Source organism: Schistocerca nitens, chromosome 1, assembly GCF_023898315.1.
Source record: "Schistocerca nitens isolate TAMUIC-IGC-003100 chromosome 1, iqSchNite1.1, whole genome shotgun sequence".
Taxonomy (NCBI): Eukaryota; Metazoa; Arthropoda; class Insecta; order Orthoptera; family Acrididae; genus Schistocerca; species Schistocerca nitens.
Genome location: NC_064614.1, coordinates 1143552998 through 1143573366, shown reverse-complemented (window position 1 = coordinate 1143573366; position 20369 = coordinate 1143552998). Strand labels below are relative to the sequence as shown.

General features: G+C 41.5%; 1 protein-coding gene across 1 annotated transcript in view; it reads right to left on the bottom strand.

The window, feature by feature from the left end:
* LOC126232638 (ionotropic receptor 75a-like) overlaps positions 1-15977 on the bottom strand; it is a 133760-nt gene extending 117783 nt beyond the window's left edge. The window contains exons 1-2 of the mRNA XM_049942810.1: positions 15951-15977; positions 7594-7756 (exon numbers count right to left, since the gene is read on the bottom strand). Of these exons, the coding sequence (XP_049798767.1) occupies positions 7594-7756; positions 15951-15977 (190 nt within the window). The remainder of the gene's footprint in view (positions 1-7593; positions 7757-15950) is intronic.
* Between the last annotated feature and the right edge of the window lie 4392 nt (positions 15978-20369).

Genomic DNA, 20369 nt, shown 5'->3' with positions numbered 1-20369 from the left:
CTACGCTTACATATATTTAATTATGTGAGCCATATGCTAAACAAATAGATAGACGAAAGTTTTAGTCTCCCTACGATACAGTCGTTTGTTGTGTGCAGATACGATTCACCTGCAAATATATACAACATTACAGAATATCCTGAGGCCATTAGTACCTATCAAACAGTTAAAAAAAAGTTTAGTTCATATATCAAAGAAACTGCTCACTTGGAAGAAAGAAAAACTGATAGAACCCGACATAAGGGAATATTAGTGTGGGTCTCGGAGAAATTTAGGAACACCCGAGACAATACTGACAGTACGACTTATCTTAGAAGAAAGATTAACGAAAAGAAAAGCTTCGTTTGTACCATTTATAGACGTAGATAAAAACGTGTATTGTCTGGAACACACTTTTTGAAATTCTGGGTTGAGAAGTTAATCACAACTTTTGCAGAGAAAAGACTGCAGTTATGAAAATAGGACATTAAAGGGAACGGCGATTGAGAAAGGAATGAGATACTATTATAGCCTATCCTCATTTTATTCTTTCTACACACTGGACAAGCAGTAAAGGAAGGGAAGAAGCAATTTGAAGTACGAAATAAAGTTCAGGGAGAAAATATAGAAACTTTGAGGTTTGCAATGACATTGTAATTCTGTCAGAGACTGCTATGGACCTGGAAGAGCAGTTGAATCCAATCCATAGTGTCTTGATAAGAGGTTGTAAGATGAAATCAGAACAAGGGTAGTTGGATGTAGTCGAATGAAACCAGGCGATGTAAAGAAATCAGATTAAGAAACGAGACACTAAATATATTAGATTAGTTTTTCTATTTGGCTAACAAAAAAATGACGGCCGCAACAGATGCAGACTGGCTATAGCCGGTAAAGCATTTCTGAAAAAGAGGTTAACATCTAATATAAATTTAAGGGGAGTTGGAACGCCCTACCCCAACAATGTTAAATTTAGTGACTTGGCTTCCCTGTATTTCAGGAACAACTGTAGCCATTGACATAAAACTTTTACAGGACGTTGAACCGTATGTTCTGAGTCTAATGAACTACAATAATTGCATTTCAGCCACTGCTTTCGGAAATACAATTTTTTAATTACATGGTTAAATATTTGTGTACTTTTTTGTACGTTATCCTAAATAATTTTAGTTACACATAACATTACGTTCTTCTTTCAGTTCAGTAGACTTTGTATATGTACGAGGGCAGTTCAATAAGTAATGCAACACATTTTTTTTCTCGGCCAATTTTGGTTGAAAAAACCTGAAATTTCTTGTGGAATATTTTCAAACATTCCCGCTTCGTCTCGTATAGTTTCATTGACTTCCGACAGGTGGCAGCGCTGTACGGAGCTGTTAAAATGGCGTCTGTAACGGATGTGCGTTGCAAACAATGGGCAGTGATCGAGTTTCTTTTGGCGGAAAACCAGGGCATCTCAGATATTCATAGGCGCTTGCAGAATGTCTACGGTGATCTGGCAGTGGACAAAAGCACGGTGAGTGGTTGGGCAAAGCGTGTGTCATCATCGCCGCAAGGTCAAGCAAGACTGATCTCCCGCGTCCGGGCCGGCCGCGCACAGCTGTGACTCCTGCAATGGCGGAGCGTGCGAACACACTCGTTCGAGATGATCGACGGATCACCATCAAACAACTCAGTGCTCAACTTGACATCTCTGTTGGTAGTGCTGTCACAATTGTTCACCAGTTGGGATATTCAAAGGTTTGTTCCCGCTGGGTCCCTCGTTGTCTAACCGAACACCATAAAGAGCAAAGGAGAACCATCTGTGCGGAATTGCTTGCTCGTCATGTGGCTGAGGGTGACAATTTCTTGTCAAAGATTGTTACAGGCGATGAAACATGGGTTCATCACTTCGAACCTGAAACAAAACGGCAATCAATGGAGTGGCGCCACACCCACTCCCCTACCAAGAAAAAGTTTAAAGCCATACCCTCAGCCGGTAAAGTCATGGTTACAGTCTTCTGGGACGCTGAAGGGGTTATTCTGTTCGATGTCCTTCCCCATGGTCAAACGATCAACTCTGAAGTGTATTGTGCTACTCTTCAGAAATTGAAGAAACGACTTCAGCGTGTTCGTAGGCACAAAAATCTGAACGAACTTCTCCTTCTTCATGACAACGCAAGACCTCACACAAGTCTTCGCACCCGAGAGGAGCTCACAAAACTTCAGTGGACTGTTCTTCCTCATGCACCCTACAGCCCCGATCTCGCACCGTCGGATTTCCATATGTTTGGCCCAATGAAGGACGCAATCCGTGGGAGGCACTACGCGGATGATGAAGAAGTTATTGATGCAGTACGACGTTGGCTCCGACATCGACCAGTGGAATGGTACCGTGCAGGCATACAGGCCCTCATTTCAAGGTGGCGTAAGGCCGTAGCATTGAATGGAGATTACGTTGAAAAATAGTGTTGTGTAGCTAAAAGATTGGGGAATAACCTGGTATATTTCAATGCTGAATAAAACAACCCCTGTTTCAGAAAAAAAATGCGTTGCATTACTTATTGAACTGCCCCCGTATGTTATTACTCCCTGAAAATTTGAATACCCTACTCGAAGTGGTTTCTGATGTAGGGAAAAATGCAACAGAAAACCTAAATTTTCAGAAATGGCTTTTAAAGTTTCAAAAGACTGTAACTCATTTAATACATGCTTATTTTTTTTATTTTTAGTCACTCAGAAGCACCCTGCACCATACTGTATATCATCCTCTTGATCCTTTTCCAAGTTTTTTTGTTTTTTTTTCATCTTTTTGGACTCCTTGGTGCCCAACTGTGCTACATACTCTGCTTTATCAATGCGAACCTTGTCCATCCGTTCAAGTTCTCTGAAGCCGTTTGTTCCAGGATTAGTTGCCATATGCTGTAGCACCTCACCCTACCAATGTTGCCATCATTACAAGCAATAAGAGCATCACTTATCCCCACTTTAATTTGTACATTCCAACAAGAACAGTTTTGGTGATAGAGTCCATATAAGGTATTGAATGACTCATTGGGATTTTGAGTCTGACCATGCAGACACTTCTTCAGTAATTCAGGATTTGCCAGGTCTCTGTAAATATGTTTTATGATATCCATGACTGCTGCTGGGATGTCATGTTTATGGCTGTCTGAACTGTTTGAGTACTGAGCAATGCGGTAATTGCACCATGAATCAGGTCCAGGAGGGAAAATGTGGTGTAATGGCTTTTCATCAGTTGACAGTCTGAGGAAGAAAGTAGCCCATACTTCCTGCTTAATTTTCAACAAATCCTCAGTATTATCTCTAATGACCAACCCATAATACTGCTGTAGTTCGTCAATCATTTTGTCTGTCAGCCTGCCTCTCAGGGTTTTACCATCAGAAAGTTTCTTGTCTCTCAAACTTTGTTTCAACTTCCTCAACGTGGTACCCATTCTCTTCGGGACATGACCAACACATTTTAGTTTTGTGATAATCTTCTCATCATAAGGCTGAACGGCTACTGCACTGTTATATGCTTTTGCGTCTCCATCCCCATGAACTTCGTGTAACACACTCCCCTTTCGTTCACATATCGACTAAAAACTGCAATAGCTGCAGAGGCCTCCATAGCATCCCTTGTTCTTTCATAATTTCTGTTACATGCCCTTCTTCATTCCCTGATTTACACTTATAACAATGTTTGGTTAAAATCTGGAAATCGGTTACCTTTCCAATATCCACACTGGTCACCGTAGCAACAGAATTCTTAGAACTGTAGCCGCGCTTCTGCCAAGTGCCATCAAAAGCTACTGGTGTGTCAGTCATACCATCATTTATTTCAACAGCTTCGTTTGCAGCACCCTTCATCGACTCACATGCAACAGATTCCACAGCAGCTCCAATAAATCCTGCATACTTGTCGATTGTACGAGGTGGGCGTTGCATATTCATCGCGGCACACATTGTTTCCGCTGCAGTGTGTCCTTTGCCAATAGCTCATAATCCACAAAACCACCTAACATTTACTTCAAAATAATTATCTTTACACTTATCAGAATTCCAAAATGAATGAGTGTATTTACAACTGGCGCGATAAGTTTCTTGGCTAGTCCATTTGATACCTCACTGTCTTCATGTAAACCAAGTGGCCCTCCACATATTTTACAACACACACATTCACCTAACACCCTTGTTATGATGTGTAAATCTATCATAATATAACCTAACCTACCATTTATATAACTTTCGTTTTGAGAAAACTGTGTATCACAACGTTTTATTTTAATCTTCGAAGCTCTAATGGGTGTTTCTCTAGATACTGACGAGTCTGCCTGTATTTCACTGTCTGTAACTTCACACGCCACATGTTGAGCACAATGTTCGCGTGTTTATACTATGAAACGATACGATACTGTTTTTGACAATGCTACCAATACAAACAAGTAATTTAACCTTTATAACACAACAATCCACAGCCTTCTACATTAAAAATTACTGATTTTATTACATATTGAAGTAATGCACGTAAATATTTTAACATTTTCAACTGCTGTAGATTATATTTAAAAAATAAAATAAAATACTTCCCATGTGATTTTATAAGTGATATATATATATAATTTTATTCGGAAAATTGAAAATTTGTAATGAAATAAAAATCTGAAAATGTGAAAAATTTTTCCATTCTATCTCCCCTTAAGTTTACGAAATCTTTTCTGAAGATATGTGTCAGACGTTTAGCTGTGTACGGAAGCTAAACGTCGACAGCAAGCAGTTCAGCCAAAAAGAGAATAGAAGCTTTTGGAATATGCTACTACAGAAGAATGTTGAGAATTAGATGGGTAAATAGAGTTAGTAACATACAGATCTTGAATCGAATTTGGGAAAAAGGATATCTATGACACGACCTGACTAAACGAAGGGATAGCTTAAATGGACACATACTGAGACATCAAGCAATCGTCAGTTTGGTAATGGAGGGGAGGGTGAAGGATAAAAATTGTAGTGCGAGAACAAGGGACGGATACAGTAAAAAAGTTAAAATGGATCAGGGTTGCAGCAGTTACTCGGAGATAATGTGGCATGTACAGGATAGACCGACGTGGAGAATTGTATCAAACAAGTCCTCAGGCTGAACATTACAGCAAAAACAACAAGAAAAAATGACCTAATGACGACGCAATGGAAGCTGTTTTGTTATGTAGAATAACAGATATTCTCTTTCTATTTTTCCTCCGCTCAGCTGGTATTGTTATTTTTTATTTGTTTGATATGTTTTTCGAAAAAATGGCGAATTAATTAAATCCATAAATGTTATAAAACTGGATATACTTATATATATGTATGTGTGTGTTTGTGTTCCACATCTCCTCCTAAATCACTCGATCGATTTAAAGCAAATTTGGTATACTTATCATTTACTGTCTGGAAACAATCGCCGTGGGGGTAAGAACCACCTACATCTCAAAAGGGTGGGAGTGATTGTGAAAAAGCAGCGTAATCTAAGGCGCGCGTACCCTTATATTAGTCATCCAATAATTGAGACTCAGAGCACTTAATGACTTGCAACAAACTTTACGCATTATTTCGTACCTCTACGAAATTTTTTATTTCTGACAACTCCCACAAAATGATGAAAGGCGAAAACGTTTATCGCTTACTGCATTTTCGTTGTTCATGCAGTAAAACTGTCGCGTAATGTTTCAGTTTATTGCTTCTTTACAGCTAACTGTATTCGTAGACATTTTGAGCAGACAGTATTCACATATACCACTGAATGTGCCAGCAAAAATACATCATTGTATGACATGTAGTTCAGGAAACAAGACGTCATAAACAATGAATGCGTTAAAAACTGTCACATCGTACTGGCGTTTGAATTTATTACATCTTTGCTACTAACCCTATTCGCAACACATTTGGCAGACTGTATCTACATATGACGCTGAATGTACTCATAAAAATATAGTACTGTAAAACACAATTCAAGAGATATGACGTCAAATACTAAGGTACATGACAAACTTTAGCATCATGTACGACGTTTTGATTTATTACTTCATTGATACTAGCTCTATTCGCAACACACTTCGCAGGCAGTATCCATACCTGCTGATAAATATATCTACAAACATATATCTAGGTACAGCACATAGTTCTGGAGCTATGACATCATAAATACTGTGCTGCGTGACAAACTGGCGCTTCATGCATGATGTTTTCATTTATGACTGCTGGCTGGCTCTGAGCACTATGGGACTTAACATCTGAGGTCATCAGTCCCCTAGAACATACAACTACTTAAACCTAACTAACCTAAGGATATCACACATATCCAAACCCGAGGCAGCGCCTAGAACCGCTCGGCCACTACGGCCGGCTCATTTATGACGTCTTTACTACTTACTCTACTCACATAACATTTCGCACATGGTATCCACATTTACCACAGGGTGTACCTACAAAATTATATCATTGTACGATACACAGTTCAGGGGATATGACATCATAAAAACTGAACTGTGTGAAATGAAACTGAAGAGCGCAATTCGTTAGATACAGATGAAGTATGCGTACAATTACAAGTGAAATACGTTAAATATATGTGAATTACATTTGAAATGTGCGTAAACGGGCAATGCCGTGGGTAGAAAGCTCATCCTAATCCCGCAGCACGATTTCAACCAAATTTGGTACACCTATTAGTTACTACCTGGAAAGGAATCATATGGGACTAAGGATCACCAGCTTCCTATTGGTGTGGGGCTGATAATGTGGAGAGAGAATGGGGAGGAGGATATGGACAGACAAAAAGGGGGAAGGAGCAAATGGGAGCGGATAGGGGAGAGGAGGATATCGTCAGAGAGAAGAGGAGGGGAAATGGACCATGAGAAGTGAGAGGAGGAGATAGACAGAGAGAGGAGTGAGGAGGTGATGAACATTGGGAATGAAGAGACACAGAGAGAGAGGGGGGAGGAGGAGATGAGCAAAGGGGGAAGATGAAATGGACAGAGAAAGGGAAGAGGAGTGGATGGACAGAGAGAGGAGGTGATGAACAGCGAAAGGAAAGAGGAGGATATGGACAGAGAGAGGGGTGAGGGGAAGTTGGGGTGTGCAGAGAAATATAAAGAGATAGGAGGAGATGGACAAAGAGAATGGCAAGTGCAGATGGGTAGTGAGAGGGGGAAGGAAGAAATGGATTAATAGAAGATTCCAATATATACTTACGTACGCAATGCCAGGTGCTCAGCTAGTTAACAATAAATCCTCCTAAGTGCAGGAAAATTGTTACAGAATAGCCTTAATTCCTTGAAACAAATTATATAATACTTAACGTCAGCAATGTTCAGCGCTGGAAGTAACAACGTCAGTGGCAGCTAGGAAAACGTCTTCAGAAAACGTGCAGGAACATCATGGCAGGGTATCATTGGCGATCGTTGAGCATGAAAAGTTTGGTGGAGACTTATATCCGGCAAAGGATGCCAAATGATAACACCCACACAGGCTCAGTGTTGTGTAATACAGCAGCAGACAAAACAGCGGACGTAATATGCAGGCGGTGGTGGAGGCAGCGGCAGAGGGATGGGCGTAAACTGTTTGCCGGGGTGGCCATGCGACAGGCGCGGCGCCTACCGGGCAGCGCGCTCGGCCGGTATGCAAATGGCAGCTTGTTTACACGTGCGCGCTGTCCGCGCCTGATGGATGCAGCCTGCTGGCCCTCCACTCCACTCCAGCTCGTCTGCCGCACCACAGCACAGGACACTGCTCTGTCCTCTTGCTCGACATATGCTGCTTGCTGGAAGGGAATCAGCCTGTAAATAGTGCCCACCTGCGTCGTCTTTGTACCGCCAACCCTCGACCAGTTCGAGCGCGTGAATCATTAAAAAAAATCTGATGCATTTCAAACAACGATCAACAAACGAGTGCCACAATAGGCACATGGACGGTATTGTTACACCACGGAAATGTGAAGTCAAACCATGGTAACAGATTAATACCAGGACACATAGAGGGTGATCATAATAGTTTGAAAACTTTGTGAGGGTGTTGCAGGGTACGTTATGCTTATAAGAAATTGATAAGAAGAAACTTCAGTACGTTCCGCCGTTTCCGAGTTATTAGCATTGAAGTTGGCTATTCAGGCTGTTAATTGTGCAAATTCAAGAGTCCTGCCAGAGACGGTGTCGCCCTACTTGTTGTTCGTTTCGTTTCCAAAACCGAAAAAGAAAGCGATGCAAGTATTGGACATTTGGCCGTAGTAAGAACTGAACCCGAGCCATAGGCGGAGTAGTCTCGTGCACTATCACCTACGCTATGAGATCGACTGAAACTTTTGTAGCCGGCCGGATGGCCGAGCGGTTCTAGGCGCTTCAGTCTGGAACCGCACGACCGCTACGGTTGCAGTTTCGAATCCTGCCTCGGGCATGGATGTATGTGATGTCTTTAGGTTAGTTAGGTTTAAGTAGCTCGAAGTTCTAGGGGACTGATGACTTAAGGCGTTAAGTCCCATAGTGCTCAGAGGCATTTGGACCATTTTTGAAACTTTTGTATCTGGCCTGAATTTGTGCGCGAAAGGGCCTTGATTGGCTAACTTCACTGTTAATTAAAACGGAAACGGCGCAACATATCGAATGTTTTTCTTAATAATTATTTCTCAGCATAACCTACCCTGCAACACCCTTACAAGCTTTTCACACTTTCTGACCACACTATGTACATACGGACAAGTGATAGGTGTCTTTCAGCTGCTAGTATGTTTCAATTCTTTAAAAAAACGGCCTCGCATATATAAAACAGCTTCAAACATATTATTACTTTACAGATGAGCTAAACTGTTAAATATCTGAAATTAAACATACAAAACTTTTATGACTGGAGACGCAAAACTACACTTGTGTAGGTGCTCCCATTATCAGACACTGGATGAGTATAGTTTGGATAATTTGGGCTCCATTTTATGATGTCACGTCTCTTGAACTGTATGTCGTCCAATGATGTAATTTTGCAGATATATTTAGTGACATTTGTAGATGCTGTCTACGAAATCTGTTGTGAATGGCGTAAGTAATAAAGTAGTAATGAATTGAAATGTCATGCCTCAAAATGCAGTTCTACTGCGTGAACAGCGCATATGCAGTAAGCGAACAACCTCTTTCCTTTCATGGTAATGCCTGTGTTAAAACGAGAAACTGATTAGAAAAGTTTGAAATTGTGTGTAAAGTTTGTTGATGGTCGCTAAGTGCTCTCATTCTCAAGTACTGGATGAAAAAAATTTGGATAATTTGATGACTGTGAGTTATGCAGCCTCAAAATATGTACAAAGTTTCTAACTTTAACATAATATTATACCTTTAATGAGTACTGTTATGACCTGGCGATACTACAGGTACCTGGTCATAGCTGTGGGTGCTTTGGTTACTCTGGGATACGGTTGATTGAACTGCAACGTATGAAACATTAGTTCACTTTATTACAAGATTAATGAAAAGGTGTACTTAATTGTATACAGTCCACTGTAACAGGAATGAGCCAAATATTTACAACTGTCTTTGAACAGTAAACCATCACTTGATGCACACAATTACAAACTCTTCTTCACGGTAAATGATAACAGCCAAACAGTTGCAGAATAAAGATTTATTGAAATTGTTGGTGACGGTTTCGGTATATTTAAATACACCTGAACAGGAAGACACCTTCATTAGCAAAAAAGCTCAGCAACATAACAGATATAAAAAGGAAAAAACACTTATAGCTTTAAGTAACCATGAAAAATACCAAAGTATTATAAGCACAAAAACATTTAGTCACTACATCCTACAGTGGAGATGTATAAAACAATCGTGCCAAAGGCGTCGTCAGTAGTTAAAATTAAAATATCGCCTCTATCTGTACAGCATAATTATAAAGAGATGGTCAATGCGAACACGGCATACTATCAGTACTTAGCATGTGAACTAGCGTGAAGAGCACTAGGGCAGACAATTTCACCGAGAGAGGGCACTTGTGGTCTGCGCGAGACAATCGCGCACATTAAAGCACCAGGATACATACGCATGCGCATCAAAATTTTAAAGGTTGTGCTAATTTAAACCATCTGACTTAATAAATAAAACATATCAGAACCATTTAATACACTCGCATACTATAGAAACTCTGAACACCAATTTGCCTGTGTCCTAGTGTCAAGCACTGTGGAGCTTGCGCTAAGGAACACATCCCACGAGAGAGGGGACCAGTGTTATGCGGGAGAATCTCGCGCAAATTAACGGCCAGGATACATACTAGCGAAAACAAACATAATGTGTAAATCAAAACGGTATGTCTTCATGAATAAAAAACATAACATAATCATTCAAATCACACATGCACATCGAAAACCGCGAACAATAATCATCAAAAATACGTAAATTCCCAACAAGACATATTCACCATGCAGAAGCAGTGGAAGGGGTGGCCCTCCATTACCCGCAACTTGCTAGAAATTCTTATGCCCGCGACGATAACGCCGCCAGTAACAGTCGGTCACATCACGCACCATATGACGCACATTTCTGATTTCATCAAGTGGTTCAAATGGCTCTGAGCACTATGCGACTTAACTTCTGAGGTCATCAGTCGCCTAGAACTTAGAACTAATTAAACCTAACTAACCTAAGGACTTCACAGACATCCATGCCCGAGGCAGGATTCGAACCTGCGACCGTAGCGGTCGCTCGGTTCCAGACTGTAGCGCCTAGAACCGCACGGCCACGCCGGCCGGCTCTGATTTCATCGTCGACTTCAGTTATGCTCACACTCATTTACCGAGCACGCGTCTTCCTCGAACCAAAGATTTCTACACACCACTGCTTCGTTACATATCCAGCAACAACAGCGAACTCAAACATCCATCGACGCGGTGGCCCACGGTTTGGCGTCATATCCACCAGCGTTTCCTTCCTTCCGACGTCTGGGCAAAATCGTATGTGGAAAATTCACTACAAATCAACGTCTTCACGCCATAGGACTGTCGGACACTCCACTTTGTTCAATTTGCCACTTCGTGGATGACGATGCCCTCCAACTGACTGGTGCTGCCACCAGTGACGTCTGGAAACTGGGTCGACAGTTCGTTGCCTGTTACCTCCGCTTTCCGCCTGATTCAATTGACTTATGGACTTTTATCCATCCTGAGGATACTTATTTCCCCGCCACCAAAAATCAAGCGATTGTGTGGGTTAAGGAGTGACGATCACTTACATGTATAATGACGGTGATAAGTCATGCCTTGACTTCTGGCAGTACTTACAAGCCGCCCACAGTGAAGTCGAGCACCGATCGCGCTATCGCGCCTTCTTCGCCATTCACACGATCTTTACGTTACCCTCGCTCAGCTGGATGGTGCCACACGCGGACGACACTCCGCCCCCCCCCCCCCCCCCCCTTGCTGACTGGAACCGCGTCCCTTCCTCTTATGCACTATACCAGAGCACGCTGGTTATTTCCCCAACTCTACTGTCCCCTCCTCCCTGGCTTGTGCCTTCCTTTCGGGCACTTCTTCCCGGTAGTGGCGCCGGACACACAGTGGCTAGGACTCGTATGTTGACCCCTGCCCAGTCTGCCTCCACGCCCCATCTGCCGAGCAAATGCCTGCAAGTCTTATCATACCCCCGCACCTTCTTCCCTCTTTTGTCTACGGCCTCACACCTCTTATCTTACTTCAGTATTATTGTTATTTTTTTCCACGACTTGTTAATAAAGACTTTTGCTCGCCTTGTTCGAGTGTAATGTTAATGTCTCGTTTTGATTCCGCCGAAAGATTGGCCTTTGTCTTGTATTAATTTTTGTATCCCGCCTGGGAGGCGGCTCGTGGGTAGGAACGGGTAAAGATAATACAAGTCAGTATTGCAAGAAAATGGTTTACTGGTGCAAAAACAAGGTGATAAACGATTACATAACTTTTTACGTAGGTGCGATGCTGAAGTGAAGTGTCCTGGCTGGCTGCACCTGATGAAATAGCAGAATCTGTAGCGATGCTCGTAGAGATCGTAGTGCTCGTAGTGCTCGTAGTGCTGTAGCGATGCTTTCGTAGTGTCAACCTAAGCAGTGGCATCGTAGCTATCGATACCACATTAATGGTTTAAAAAAAAAAAAATTGTCGTCATTCCATTCTGTAGCTGATGGTTGTCCTTACTTGCACTTGCGAATTCTTTTAATGCCTTCTCTTGAAGTACATAGTTCAACATTTGCAAAATTGCAGTTCCATTTGAGTCCAGAAGAGCACTGGTATCCTTACTTGATGATGCTTCATCTGAGGTCACAAACTGGGGGCCAAGAGAGCCAATGCTCCGCTCAATATCGACCTTCTCGCGATGGTGCTGCGAAGCTGAGAGAGAAGATGTTTCTTCAGGAGCGCTTCTCATTCCTCGTTGCGGATTGCAGCGACACATCCCTCTGTGTGGTATTAATGCACGTTGCTGACTCTGGTGTCGCATCACGATCTTCGGATGATATTACAAGCAGATTATGAGCGAAATTCAATTAATTAAATTAATAAAATAATTTAATAACTATGTGAAATAGTAGTTGCCTCTGGAAGCCATCAGACAATCAACGAGTAACTGGGATTGGATGACTGTTTTAGTCGTTTTGTACTGTAGATAATAGCTATGCACATGCAAACGACGACACTAATAAATAAAATAAAATTCAAATAATTTGTAACAATGTATACAGAAGACTATTGGCAGATCATAATAACGAAGTGACTGGCAACTACCATAGCAACAAACGATCAGAGCACGAGTTTGGTTCCACGTACTGTCCTGTTCAGAATGTTCAAATGTGTGTGAAATCTTATGGGACTTAACTGCTAAGGTCATCAGTCCCTAAGCTTACACGCTACTTAACCTAAATTATCCAATTATCCTAAGGACAAACACACACACTCATGCCCGAGGGAGGACTCGAACCTCCGCCGGGACCAGCCGCACAGGCCATGATTGCAGCGCCCTAGACCGCTCGGCTAATCCCGCGCGGCTACTGTCTTGTGCATGGTTGTCACACCGCTCCGCTACCTCAGCAGTCAGTTACCAGTTACCTGCCGACGACAATTGTCGTCTGTAACAATTGTTGTGACTAGTTTTGATATGCTTGGTTTCTCAGTGTGGTGTGTTTCTCCTGCGGAATGTGTGATGCTAACTGTGATATTGCTTGCAAAAGTGATGAGAATATTACGATACTGCAAAATGAACTCAGTACCCCACGTTAGCAGGGAAAGTATCAACTGGCAAGGAGCTGCGCAGCCACTTACTCCAGAATCATATTGCACTTCTGCATAACAGTGAACTAACATGTTAAACTATCGATTACTTTGTTGTTCTGATCCAGGTATAGGTGACAATACAAAATGAGATACAAAAATTTAGTTTTACAAAGTAATGGCTACACCTGTCATAACATATACACACGGTCCAGTCACAGTTATGTGCCCATCGCCTATATTCGCCGCCCACGTGCAGTAACCACTCACAGACGGCAGGTGGCAGCGCCAGCAATGGAGTATAAAGCGTGTCGGGATTTGTGGAAGAAAAGTGTACTCGTTGTAATGCGGCCGGCGGCATGATCATTGGCTTTAGAGCCAAGCATTTCCAGAGAGGCTAAGTTTGTAAAATCTTCGAATGCCACCGTGGTTAAAATATACAGTGCATGGCAAAATGGCGCCATTCAAAAGTGGCTCTGAGGCAAGTGATGCACCACGGGCCATAGGTCACGGGGGCGAACGATGGCTGCGGAGATGTGGACGGGCGAATAGACGTGCAGCTACTGATAATCTGACTGCCCATATGAACCAAGGAAAGTGGCTACCATCTCGCTCTCCTCAACGACCGTTCTGCGAACGTTGCTGCGTATGAAATCCCGCAACGGGTACCTGGTTTACACTCCCGTACTGACTGCTGCTTATCAGCGACGCAAATTTGAGTTTGCACGCCAACACCGAGGCTGGACGTCCACTGAGTGGCGACAGGTGGCCTTTTCAGAGGAATCACGTTTTTTGCTCTGTCGTACCAACGGCCATTGCCGTGTGCGGCCCTGCAACAACCATCGGAAAGATCCAGGCCGGAGGAGGGGGCGTTGTGGTCTAGGGAATATCTTTTTGGAATTCTGTGGGCGATTTCGTCACTCTGGCGGCACTACGAATCAACACAATTATGCATCTATACTTGGAGACCATGTCCACGCCTACATGCGGTTTGTTTTTCTTCGGTACAAAGGCATCTACCAGCGTGACAATACATACAGCTCGCAGTGTACGTGCGCGATTGAGTTTGTCGTACTCCACTTGCCGCCAGTCTCCCCATACTTAATCGACATCTTTGGGACCACCTCAATCGAGCAGTTGGCGCCACGGATCCTCAACTGAAAAACCTAGCGCAACTGGTTGTGCCACTGGAGTCGGCATAGCTCCACATCCCTGTCGGTATCTTCCAGAACTTCACCGACTCTCTTCCTTCAAAAAGTGGCTATTCATGTCTTTGACAGTATGACTGTCCCATCTATTTTCTATGTGGATCAAAAACGAGTGAAGAATGAATAAAATGCAAACAGCATATGAACAGAATGGGGGAAGACAGAAGGCTTAAAACCGAGCCAGATGGTGCCGTAGTTAGACACTGGACTCGTATTTGGGAGGAATGCGGTTCACAGTTTCGACCCATAATCTACACTTACGTTTACCGTTGCTTCCCTAAATCGTTTAAGGGAAATTCCGGGATGATTCTATTGAAAGCGTACGACAGATTTCCTTCCCTATCCCTCCCGTATTCGAGCTTTTGCTCCGTCGGAGCTTGTCGTCCATGAGACGTTAAATCATATGATTTCGTCCATCCTGCCAGAACGGTTGAACAAGTAATGAATGGTAAACTATTAAGAAAGAGAGATATAGGTCAGTCTGCAACACAAACGGAACAGACTGTAGCCTACTCCAAGAAAGGAGGAGGAGGAAGAAGAAGAAGAATGTTTTCAGTAGTGATCGGAGCTAGTGTATTATGTGTCACCTTTGGATGGATAGAAAAAACGAGCTTATTTCTATGTTATTCGAATTTTAACTTTTATATCTAATAAAACATGAGTCAAAAAACAGTCGGCTTGAAGTGGGTTGACCTGTAAGGGTAAGGAGTGTGTCGTCAGTTGAGCGAAGTTTCTACCCCATTCTACTATGTAGATTTGCTATTGTTTATTTATTTATTTAACCTGAAAAGATTAGGAGATTAGGCACATCAGGCACTCTCTTGCATTAACCAGACATTATACGTATTTTACATGACATTCATTACGATAATCACGTTGTAAGTTACGTATAATGTAGCACACTGCTCGTGTTTTTTCCAAGTGTGACTTGAACAAAAAACCTTTTCTATATTTTTAATCATTAATAAACTACATTATATTCCAGGACCTCATGAGACATCTGAAAGAACGTAGGCGAAATGCAGAATCTAGTTATGTATGACGCAACGAAGTCGTAACACTCTATCGTAATAGATTACTTGCGTGCGACGTCAATACGATTCTGAAAACCAATAAAAGTAATTATGAACAAAGTAAGAAAATATTTCGTTTTAACCGCATTTACAAAGTTAACGTCCCTAAATGGTCCAAATGGCTCTGAGCACTATGGGACTTAACATCTGAGGTCATAATTCCCCTAGAACTTAGAGCTACATAAACCTAACTAACCTAAGGACATCACACACACCCATGCCCGAGGCAGGATTCGAACCTGCGACTGTAGCGGTCACGCGGTTCCAGACTGGAGCGCCTACAACCGCTCGGCCACAGCTGCCGGCTGTCCTTAAAACCTCACCACATTTAAACTAAAGCGTTAGAGAATAACAAGCTTCATTCTTCAGACACAGATCACAAAAATCAGAATACCTAGTCAAAAAGCAATCTAGTTTTTAAACAAAATTAAAAATTCTCAGATTAAGTTGTTTTAGTTTATTTACCTTGTCAGTCCTCTCGTCGGGCGTCATGTCCGTCTTATAGCCAGTTTTGTAGCGTCCTTGGTCGATAGTGATATACGGTAAGCAAAGATATTTGACCCTGAAATTTATTAATTTTATTAATACATGAACTGATCTGTAGCATTCATTCAGTGACATGTTCTGATTCTTGTGATGGTGTGTTTCTAAAGACGGGGGCTTGTTCTTCCGAAACGCGTCATTTTCAGCGTGATTGGACATGAAAGTAACTAACTTATGTGTGTAGTGGAGCCAAAATATTCTATAACAGGGCTAAATATTAACCGAGATCTCGCTTCTTTCGTATTCCGGATGAAAATGTGCACTTACATACAATCGGCGGGTGTTTAAATGATTAGAATTGCAGCTCTCTGTGATAGGTATAGCGGCCACCAGCATGTAAGTCTTGTACGGTATACGAAGTTTGTGAAGAGCGTCAGATGTTGAGTTATTACTGTGAAGGACACGGAGGTGTCGTGTACACGTGTGAGGCAGCGTTATCAATACCTGACCGATTTGGAAGGGTCCTCATTGTGCGTCTATATTTCGCAAGCTACTCGAAACGTGCAATATCTAGGTTTGTGGGGCATGCGGATGCGACAGTGGCCCGATGTTGGACTACACGGGAACGATAGGGCTGGCATACTCATCGTCATGGCTGCGGTCCGCCATCTTGTCATTAAAAATATATCACTTTTTCAAACCAACAGCTCAATTCAAGGAATCAATACTAGAAATAAGAATAATCTTCACAAGAATTTAAAGTCACTTAGTCTTGTACAAAAAGGTGTGCATTATTCAGGAACACACATTTTCAATAACTTGCCAGCAGCCATAAAAAGCTTAACAACCAATGAAATTCAGTTTAAGAGAAGCCTAAAGGATTTATTGGTGGCCAACTCCTTCTACTCCATTGATGAATTTGTCAGTAGAACCAACTGATTTGTTTGTGTGTATATATATAAGTACAATATAACTTCTGCACCATTTCAGTGCAGTAATGTGTTCTTTGTAAATAGGTATTATAGTAGTTGTATTACACGTTTATTACCTTATAAATAAATAAAAAAACTTTTTTTTATTTTAAATTCAGTGCATTAGTATTTGTAAAATGATTTTTTCATATAGTGTTCATTGAAAAATGATGATCATTCCACTTGGGACCTGTGGAATGATACATTAGCTTATTTGTTTGTATTGTAAATATTTGTCATGTATTGTTTTTTTCTGACATGTTCCACATCCCGGAGAACCTCCTCACTACAGATCAATTGGAATGAAAGTAAATCTAATCTAACCTAATCTAATCAAAAGGTAGGATCGCCTTATTGTGCACCAATCACATCGTGTCCCCTTCAGATCTGCGCCCGGCATCCGAGAGTATGTAATGGACTACCAGCAACAGACTGTGATATCCCACACCGTGGACGGAGACAGTCAGACTAGGGAATTGACATCTTATATGCAGGCTGCCGTTAACACCACGACACAACCAGCTGACTGTGGTGTGGTACTGTGATCGGTATTACATGGACTGCTAATAAATGGCGTCCTGTCGTGTTGAGCATGAATCTCGATTTTGTACCACCCCAGATGACCGTCGTAGGCGAGTATGGCGGCGACCTAGAGAGAGATACAATCGTTACAATGTTTCGGAGAGGCACAGCAGTGTTACTCCTGGTGTTGTCGTGTGGGGAGTCACCGGGTGTGGCTCCAGATGACGGACGGTAGCTATTGAGGGAACTCTAGGGCTCAGTGGCAGTCATAGACATCTTGCATCCTCATGTGCTGTCTTTTATTCGACAATATGGTGATGCCATGTCAACAGGATAATGTTCGTCCACACATGGTAGGTACCTCTGTGAAATGTCTTCCTGTTGTTGAGGTACTCCAGTGGACAAAAGGATCCCCAGATATGTGACCGATATAACGTGTGTTGAAAGGTGGCTACACTGAGCCACAGCGCCAGAGATTGCGCCAGAGAGTATTATTCCGCCGCCTCCACTGGCAGTTCTTGTCGAGAAGTCGTGGTGGATAGTTCTTGTCGAGAAGTCGTGGTGGAGAGTGCTTGTTGAGATGTAGCAGTGGTGAGTCGTAGTTGAGAAGTTGCGGTAGTGAGTGCTTGTTCAGAACTTGTAGTATTGTTTTGATGGGCTAGACACCAGATGTTGTTGAATTGGGGATGCTGTAATGATGAGAGTGTGCTTTTCGTCAATATATATGAAGGTAAAAAATTCCTTTTTTTGTATTATTTCAATGTCTTAAACAATAATGCCTCTTGGTCACAGGTTCAGTCAACAAAGCATCTGGCTCGTGTTCTTGTATTAGACTGTATTTCTGGTTTCTATGTGCAATTATAGTATTTGTTTATTTTTTTTAATTACTTCAGTGTAAATGGTATTTAAAATATCTTGTCTTTTTGAGGAAGAACCGTGCCAGATGTGTACGTTGAATCACACTTCCACACACAGAACAGTTACACTTGTGTTTTGTTGTTTCGTAGGTTCTATAGTTGCTGGGGACTTAATTAATTAATTGTGTTAACGGAAGTTTTGTTTCATTCTTTGTTGTTATTCTATGCAGTCAGATAGCGTACTAATACCAGTCAGGGCCAACCGGTTACGAGACTTCGTAATCGGACAGACAGCTACTAAAAAAATAAAAATATTTGCATTAAATATATAATTAAGCCCCCATGCACGTGGCGACCCTGCCAGGATCGTCCCTTGGAATTCTTCTGATAGTAAAAATAGCAGACAGTAGTATTGTTGAAGTAATTTGTAGTTTAGTAATTGTAGTCTATATTGCATGTGTAGATTTGGTAACTGAACATTTATAGTTGTCATGTCATTCTTTTAATGGTATATTGGCAGAATTTAATTTTTGATGTCTTGTATACAGGTCTGACAATTTTGTGCAATTGTGAAGGTTTTAATTGTTCGTTAGGCGTGTTTGTCGGGAAACATTTCGTGTGAATGGTATTGTTGGAGATAAAGTCTCATTGTGTGTAATTTTCGTATAGTGACGAGTTTTGTATGTTTTGTAAATGATTACGCGATCGATAAAAAAAGGCAAAAATGATGGATAGTCAGAATAACGAAAATGTTGACATGGCGAACTCGCCAACACAGGAGAACAGGATCATGAATAATGAAGTGGAAAACAATTTAATAAGTCGGGAAAATAGTCCGGAAACAGTTCAAAATTTTTCACAATCAAAAAAATTTTCAGAATACGAGATTAACGACAGAAGATTTTGGAATAGTATCGAACAAAGATAGCTTTACAGCTATGACGAAAGAAGCTGGTTTTGCGGGAAATGTTAGAGGCGAAAGGAATTTCGAACCAGTCAATGTGGAGCAGTTGATGGGTGCAATATTAAATCTGGGATCACAGTTGGGATCTGAATTAAAAACAGTAGGATCACAAATAGGAACAATTAAAATAGGGATAGGAACAATTAAAACTGATATGGGAACAATGGAAACACGGTTAGGATCTGAATTAAAAACAGTGGCAACACGTTTAGAAACAGAGATGGAAACAATGGAAACACGGTTAGATTCACATATAGGGACATGTTTCAAAAGCATGAAAGATGAATTAAAGAAAGAAATTAGAGAAGAAGTACAAGCGATTTTGAATGCTCACAATAATAGATTAATTTCAATAGAAATCAGACAAAAGGAACAGGATAGAGAACAGGAAGAAAGAGATCGCGTGATAGTACAAAAATTATCAGAGTTAAATATACAACGTGTACACGATAAGGAAGAAATATTTGAAAGAATCGAGGAATCCGTACCAAATGACAGATTAAATAACCTAACACAACAGTATGAACAGTTAACTACTAAATGTGTTAATACTGAAACCCGAGTCACGACACTTACGGAAGACGTAAATAAACAGAAAGAACAATTAGGTGACTTATCGGAAAGAGTTGAGGAGATTGCAGATATATTGACAAGTTTAGTTTAAATGGGGACAGAGATTCGGATGATACAGCTCCATTACCATTTGCAGAAACCGAAGAGTACCAGAACATAAATAAGCATGTTGAAAAACAGGGAAAATTTAATGAATGCGTTAAAAGGGAATTTGAGGCATTACAAAAGCAAGTAAAACAAATTGAAGGCGAAATCGTAGGAAAAGACAGCAGAAGAAATTTAGAATCACAGATAGCAGAAGGGTTTGAAGAAAATAATTTCTTTCATTTACGGGATGCAACAAGAGAGCGCCAGGCGCGCGAACTTGACAATAATCGACATTCGGACTGGGACAGACGCGGTAGGTCTTTGTCGCCACGAGGCGAAAACTTTGACTATAGACACTTTTTAACTGTTCGGAAATTTAAGATCTTTCGCAATTCTAAGAATGACATACATCCATGTTCATGGTTAG